The following is a 7,935-nucleotide window of genomic DNA, read 5'->3' on the forward strand; positions in this document are numbered from 1 at the left end:
TTTGTACGCAAAGTTTGTCTTCTAAACTCCCAGCTAGGCTTACTTGATACTGCTGCTTTGATCCTTAAATTTAGGCAAAGTATGGCTTCTGAACTCCCAAGTATCATAAGTTAAGATTCCCTATATACTTGGTTCACTATTTCTTTCTTTGTTTTCATATGTAAACGCATGATCATGATCTGCCTATAATAAAATCTATCATCAAAATTAAAGTGTTAAATGTATATGAAAGGTTCTCTTTGTTTGTAAGGAATGTATGGTCACTTACTCTTCAATTTAATATCATGGGTGGACATGTCAAGAATAAATGGACGTGTCTTCAATGTTTTAATCTCAAACCATGATATCAAATTCAAGGGTTAGTGACCATGATCCCTTAACCATTAGGTGATCAAGAGACTTGACATGTTTATCACTATCTTGTGCATTATTTTCTTTTATCTTTCTATTTAAAATTTTAATTTTAATTTTTTTTCCCTATAATCCTTGTCTCAGAATAAGGTTTTAATCCCAAAACCTTGATGTGGAGCAAACAATAATTCGAAGAATCTTGAAGCTGACACGTGAACTTTTACTAAAGAATGAATGGAGAAAGCACTAAAAAGTGGTAAATGTCAAAGTAACTATGGGTGGCCTCATTCCTACATAAGCGATGATGTCATGACTTGGTGGAGAAGGCACAAAGAATTATTGGTTTGATGGAGATAGCACTATGGCTTGGTGCCGCCACCATCACCACCGCCGCCGCCATTACCGCTTCTCCTACCACCATTGTAATCTTTGCAGCCCCAACCACCACACATCACTATTGGCACTACCAGCATACCCATATCATTGCCGCTACCATCACCCATACCGCCACCACCACCATAGCTATCACCCACCATCCCCACCACCACTACCATGTCTATTTTTGTCATTTTACAATTATATCATTCCATTTAAATTTACCAAAACGTTTTACACTGCTTTTCATAGTCACAACACTTTAAAAAATACAGTTTATGAAACGGGCATCTGTTTTATTTTATAGTTGATTATTCTTAAAGCACAATGAAAACACTTTTTTAAAGCGCACAGCAATCCCAAACTGGCCCTAAGCTGGATCCGTCCAAATACAAAAACCAGTTTATTGAGAACTTCATAGCGATTCCTTGGTGCAACCTTGCACATCCATTTGCCAATCTAGCGCTGGACAAAGAATGTTTTGCAATTTAGGGCTTGATAACTTCTACGTAGTGTGGCGAACTGCCAATTTTTATTAGCGTAGGCGCCGTAGCTAGGCTTTCCTTGATAGTGCTACATTGATCCTTAAATTAATTTGTAGGCAAAGTATGACTTTTAAATTTCCAGCTGGGCTTACTTGATATTGCTACTTTGATCTCTAAATTAATTTGTATGCAAAGTATGACTTCTGCACTCCGAAGCGTCAAAAGTTAAGATTCCATGTATACGTGTTCTTTCATTGTTTGTATTTGTTGGAAAGACAATTAAAAATATTGAAAGTATCATAAATTGTCAAGTCATTGCTAATATGAAGGGGCATATTCTGCTGATTTGTTACAAATGTCGATCCATAAAATAAAGGACAAACTTCGTCTAATAAAAAGAGACCAAATTATTTGTTAAATTATCGTTGACTATATAGTGTGTATATATATATTAGATACAGGTTTAGCATGCAGCACCAATGCTATATATCCCCAACTCAAGCTGAAATATTTTGTGAAGGCTTCCCCATTTCAATTCAAGTATAATTACTTATACTTGGTTCACAATTTCTTTCTTTGTTTTCATATATAAACACATGATCATGATCTACCTATATTAAAATCTCGTTTGGATAAATTGACAGATTGAGCATGGCAGCAGAGTTCAACCGAGTAGAAAACCCAGGTATCCATCATCAAAATTAAAGTATTAAATGTAAATGAAAGGTTCTCTTGGTTTCCTTGTGCGTAAGGAACTCATGGTCACTCACTCTTGAATTTAATATCAAGGGTGGAACCATAGAGAACAAATGGATGTGATTTCAAGATTTTTATCTCAAACTTTGATATCAAACTCAAGGATTAGTCACCATGAACCCTTGATCATCAGGTGACCAAAAGGATGAGGCTCGACCTGTTTATCACCTTGTGCATTATTTTCTTTTATCTGTCTATTTAAAATTTTAATTTCAATTTTTTTCCCTATAATCCCTGTTTCACAATAAGGTTTTAAGTGATATCAAATCCAAGATTAGAGATTGTTGCGTGTGCTGGGTGTCGAGTAATGAAAGTTGGGTGTGAAGAGATTGTTGTGTTGTGTATAAATAGAAACTAGACTAAAGTCATAACATGCTGTGTACTTAAGTAAGTTATTTTAATTTACTCAGGGGAGGAGAATTGAAGAAGAAAGTAGTTAGATACCATATTTAGTTACATACTTACCCTTGACAGGTGAGATCGAGTATCAAGCTTTCTTCGATGCTGTAAGGACGGGTGATTGCATGAAACGACGGAGTTTCTTACCCTACACCCCAATGCAATAACAGCAACAGACCCATGGGGCACAGCTCTTCACAACGCAGTATTAATGGGGCACGAGCAAATTGTGGAAGAGCTGGTGCAGTTGATGACGGAGGAAGACTTGGAAGTAAAAGATAGTTATGGTATGACGGCTCTTGAATATGCTCCTAGAGACAACATCAAGATGGTTGAATGCATGTTTACGAAGAACAAGAAACTACTTGCCGTAGAGTCCGGCCCATCGACTCCGATTGTCATCGCTGCTTTTAATGAGAGATGGGATATAGTTCGGTACATCTACTCTTTCACACCACCCGAAGATCTAATGCCAGATAAAGGCCCTCACGGCTCTCGACTTGTTAGCTATTGTCCTTATGCCAAACAATTTGGTATGCCACTTCTAAAATGGATAAAATCATAAGTAAAGTGCTTTTTCTCTCCTCAGTGAGAGTTCTTTCTCCTCTGTGAAAATCCGCCGCTGTGCGTGTCTTTTGTGTGAGTGAAGGTCTTCGCTCTACTCTCCTAGTTGGTTTTTCGTTCTCTGTGCTTCTGGATCTTTGGTTTGGGAGGTTTTATCTGGGTGGGGTCGGTGGAGTATTATTTTCATCTTTGAATTCATCGATTGGGGTTGTGTTTTTGCTGGTTGTGATGGGGGTTGGTATGGAGGGGAGTGGGCAGGGTATTTATTCCTCCTACTCTGTTATCTGGGGGTCTGGGCTGTACTGCTCTTTCATTTTGGGGGTTTCGGTATTATTCATCTTTACTTCTTCTTTCGATGTGGAAACTTTAGTCAGGGAGTATCGGTGGTATCGTGTGGATGGTGAACCTATGGGTATATTCAAGTGTCAACGAATTGATTGCAGGAGTTGTATTTATGGGTCTTATATGGGTTTGGTTGGCAGCTTTAAAGAATCTCAGTTCCTTTTGCCCTTAAGTCGTAGGTACGTTCAGGTCTCTGCTTTTATTGCAATTTTTAACGTGCTTCAATTGGCTTTTAGAGGAGAATTTAGACAGATAAAAGGTATGAGACTGTTAATTGCTGTTTCTCCAAAGGCTTTTTTTTGTGCATCTGAAATTTTTTGCGGCATCCCCTGGGCCTCGAAGTTTTGGAGTCAGACAAATATGGAGAATCAAGGTGTGGATGAGCTAGTGGTTCATCTGGATCGTTCGATGGATCTGTCTGCAATGGAGCATGGTGTGAAAATGGTTGGTATGGCTCTGGCGCACAGAACGTTGAACAGGTGGGGCATTAGGAATATTCTCAGCACGGCTTGGAAGGATTTGGGTGTAGTGGGAATTAAATGGGTACGAGAGAACTTGTTTATTATTTCGGTGCAGGATCAGAGTATGGCGAACAAAATCCTTGAGCAGGTGCCTTGGACAGTCATGAAGAAGAATTTTGTGGTGAAGATTTGGCCCCCGGACCTTGCTTTGGAGGAAGTTGACATGAAGACAGTATCTTTTTGGGTTCAAATCTGTGGTGTCCCATTATGTTTGGTTACTAAGGAAAATGTAATCCGTCTTACTAGGGATGCTAGAGCTTTTTTGGAGTTGGAGGATCCAGCCAAAGCTCAAGGTTTTTTAAGGGTTAGACTGTTAGTTAATACGGCGAACCCATTAGCTCTTGGCTGTTGGCAAAAAAGGGAGTTAAACCGTGAGACTTGGGTGGAGTTCAGATACGAGTGTCTCCAAGATTTTTGCTATCGATGTGGTCGCATTGGTCATGTAAATATTGAATGTTCGTTTGCGGCGAACTTGAGAGGGGCAGCTGGTTATGGTGATTGGATAAAAGCTCCCCCAGTGCGTGATTTTGTAGTGCATCCGTTGAGTTTAGGGGTAGGTGAAAGGAGGAAGGTTGGAATGGTAAGGGGTAGTGACCGTCCAGAGTCGATGTTTCAGCGTCCAGACCATAGTTCAGCTCAGCGTGGGAAGGATGCAAATGAGGTTACTATCAGTGAGGGGGAGCAAGGTTCTCTACCTCGTGATAAGAAGAAATGGCGCAGACTGTAGTGATCAAATTTTCCTTCTAGTCAGTTTCAAGTGGTTGTGCCTCAGGTCAGTAATCTGCTAAGGTGGGACTGTGGAGGTGGGGGTTTCCCACAAGTTTTTAATCCGGCGTTATTTCAGGTTGGAGAAGAAAGACAATCAGTTATGATTCGGGATGTCAGCGAGGAGCATTCTGCTCCTTCATTAGTTGTTGCATTAGAGGGGTCTGCAGGACAGGTGATTAGTAGCCCAAGGATGACTCCGAGTCTTTTATTTAAAGAGGCTAGTGGTCTCAAGAAGGGAGTGGAGCCTCCAAGTATGGATTTATTGCCATCACCAAAAAAGAAGCCTAGGGGATCTGAAAGTGAAGCGGATAGAAAAGGTAAGATGGCAGAAAAGTTGCGGGGTATGAGCATTAAGGAACGATACTTAATGGTGGATCGGGTGATCTATGTTGAAGAGGAGTTTCATGAAGTTCCACTGGAAATCCGGGATATGTGGGAATATTTGGAGGCAGTCTCAGAAGAGGAGAAGAGAAGTTTAGTGGTTAAGCGTGCGGGCCAACAGGCTTGGGGTGATGGCGGCTGGCCCTCAACAGCTGCAAGATCGCCATGATTTTTTTGTTCTGGAACTGCCGTGGTCTTGGGTTGGACACGGCAGTTAGGGCCCTTCATGGTCTTATTCGAAACAAGCGACCCTCTATGATCTTTTTATCTGAAACAAAAATGAAATATCATAGATTAGATGGTATTAGGCAACGTATGGGTTTTTTGAATGGCTTTAATGTTTCTCCTATTGGGAGGGCAATTGGTCTTAGTCTGTGGTGGGATATTTCTGTGGATGTGCAAGCATATTATTGATGCTATCATGCGAAAGGTTGGAGATCAAAGTTGGGTTCGGATCACTGGCGTATATGGAACATCGTACAGGGAGGAAAAAGTTGCTTTCTGGGAATGGATGACAAACTTTTTTACGCCATCTGATATTCCATGGATGTTTGCCAGGGACTTCAATGAGTTCCTTTGGGATCATGAGAAGTCAGGTGCTGTGGAGGTCTTCTACAACCGACCCATGTATATGGAGGAATTTATGCAGGCTACTAATTTTTTGGATTTGGATTTTAATGGTCCTGCTTTCACTTGGCGAGGTATGTGCCATGGTGATTTGGTGGAGGAACGGAATTGATAGGGCTTTGATCAACATGTATTGGCAGGATTTGTGGCCTAATTCATTGGTTACACATGGGATGGTATTGGGGTGAGATCATTGTCCTCTTATTATTCAATCTGATTTGGAGGGTGTTAGGGGACGAAAGATGTTTAAATTTGAGGAGTTTTAGGCTAAGGAAGATGAGTGTAATCAGTTGGTGAGATCTTGCTGGAATCGGCTGGAACCTAGTGAGATTTTGGTGAGGTAGACGAAGAAAATTAATGATTGTAGATCCAGTCTTATACGGTAGAGCCATAATAAATCATAAGAGGGGTCATCAGATTCAGAAGCTTCTTCAACAGTTGAGGGAGGTTCAAATGGATTGGGGTTCAAATATTGATGATATTAAGGTGAAATCAAGGCTTGTTGATGATCTGTGTGCTCAGGAGGAAAGTTATTGGATGCAGCGATCTAGAATTAAGTGGTTACGAGAAGGGGATGCTAATACCAAATTCTTTCATAATTCAACTTTGCATCGAAGACGGAGAAACCAGCTTATCAAAATTAAGGATGAAAATGGGAATTGGGTGGAGCATCCTTGTCGTGTTCGCAAGTTGGTGAATGATCATTTTATGCATACTTTCCTCAATGGGAGCTCGGAATTAGGGATCGATGTCGGATTGTATTAGCCTGTGTGTTTTTGTGGATATGAATCAGGCGCTCTTGATGCAGGTTTCTGAGGATGAAATTAAGGCCGCTGCTTTTAAAATGGGCGTCTAAAAGCTCCTGGATCGGATGGTTTTCAAGGTATATTTTATCAGTTTTTTTTTTAGCATGTTTATGCAGATGTTAATGCTTTGGTGAGTAAGTTGATGCAGGGCACAAGTAGTCCGTCTATTTTTAATGCTACTCATATTGTCTTGATCCCCAAGGTTCCACACCTGGAGTTGGTTTCGCAGTTCAGGCTTATTAGTCTTTGTAATTACTCTTACAAAGTGCTGTCAAAAGTTTTGGCGAATCGTTTGAAGGTTATTCTACCAAAGATCATCTCTCCTTCCTAGAATGCTTTTGTAGCGGGTCGACAAATTCAAGATAATATTGGGATTGCTCATGAAGTGTTTCATTTTTTGAAAGGGAAGACAGCGAAAAGTAAGTTTGAAATGGGTATTAAATTGGATATGTAAAAAGCCTATGATAGAGTGGAATGGGATTTTCTTGATGCGGTTATGGAGAGAATGGGCTTTTATAGTATGTGGGAAAACTTGTTATGGGATGTGTTTCTTCTGTTAAGTTTGCGGTTCTTTTCAATGGGTAGCCCAGTGATAAGTTTGCTCCTTCTAGGGGTCTCAGGCAGGGAGACCCGTTATCTCCGTATCTGTTTATTTTAATTGGGGAGATTCTCTTGAGCATGATTCAAATGGAGGTAGATGTTAAAAGGTTGGAGGGGTTGCGGCTTGGTTTCTCGGGGCCTATCATTTCTCATATGTCTTTTGCAGTCGATACTCTGCTTTTTCTCATAGCAGATGTTAAATATTGCTAAAACTTACTCGATATTCTCGAGAGGTATTGTGAGGCATCGGGGCAGAAAGTTAATATGCAGAAATCAAGTATTTATTTTGGGGCGAATGTTCCAAAGAGGGTGGCTGCCAAAATGGGTGGCATTCTTGGTATACCCGTGGTGGATCATCCAGGTACTTATTTGGGTGTTCCTGCTATTTGGGGTCGTTCGAAGAAACGTGGCCTTACTTATGTGAAGGGAAGAATCTTGGGGAAACTCCAAGAGTGGAAACAGAGCGCTTTGTCGCGGGTGGGAAGAGAAGTTTTGATTAAGCCTGTGGTACAGGCTATTCCTGCTTGTCCTATGAGTATTTTTAAATTTCCTGCAGTTGTTTATCAGGAATTGGATGCCATGGTTGCGAGGTTTTGGTGGGGAAGCAACGGAGAAAAGCGAAAGATACACTAGGTGTCAAATGAGGTCTTAGGCCTTTCTAAGGATAAAGGTGGAATGGGCTTCAGGAATTTTCAAGAATTCAATGATGCATTACTAGCTATGCAGTGTTGGAGTTTAATTTCGGAGCCGAATTCGTTGTGGGCTCGGGTTATTAAGTCCCGTTACTTCCCATATTGTTCGTTTTGGGAGGCAAAAAAGGGGCCAGGGCGTCGTGGGCTTGGTCCAGTCTTCTCAAGGGCATGGAGCTTCTTGCCGGTGGTTCCCATTGGCAGATAATGGGGGGTGAAAATGTGCCTGTTTGGGTGGATGGTGGATGCCCTCATTACCTTCAGGGCATCC

At 41.1% G+C, this 7,935-nt stretch overlaps 1 protein-coding gene across 1 annotated transcript; it reads left to right on the forward strand.

The window, feature by feature from the left end:
* Positions 1-5,363: 5,363 nt before the first annotated feature.
* On the forward strand, positions 5,364-7,608 carry LOC139193630 (uncharacterized). The gene is made up of 6 exons (XM_070817050.1): positions 5,364-5,643; positions 5,937-6,262; positions 6,363-6,419; positions 6,524-6,673; positions 6,961-7,082; positions 7,209-7,608. Exons 1-6 carry the CDS (start codon positions 5,364-5,366, stop codon positions 7,606-7,608), a joined length of 1,335 nt encoding a protein of 444 aa, XP_070673151.1.
* The last annotated feature ends 327 nt before the right edge of the window (positions 7,609-7,935 follow it).

Source organism: Malus domestica, chromosome 17 (genome assembly GCF_042453785.1).
Source record: "Malus domestica chromosome 17, GDT2T_hap1".
Lineage (NCBI taxonomy): Eukaryota > Viridiplantae > Streptophyta > Magnoliopsida > Rosales > Rosaceae > Malus > Malus domestica.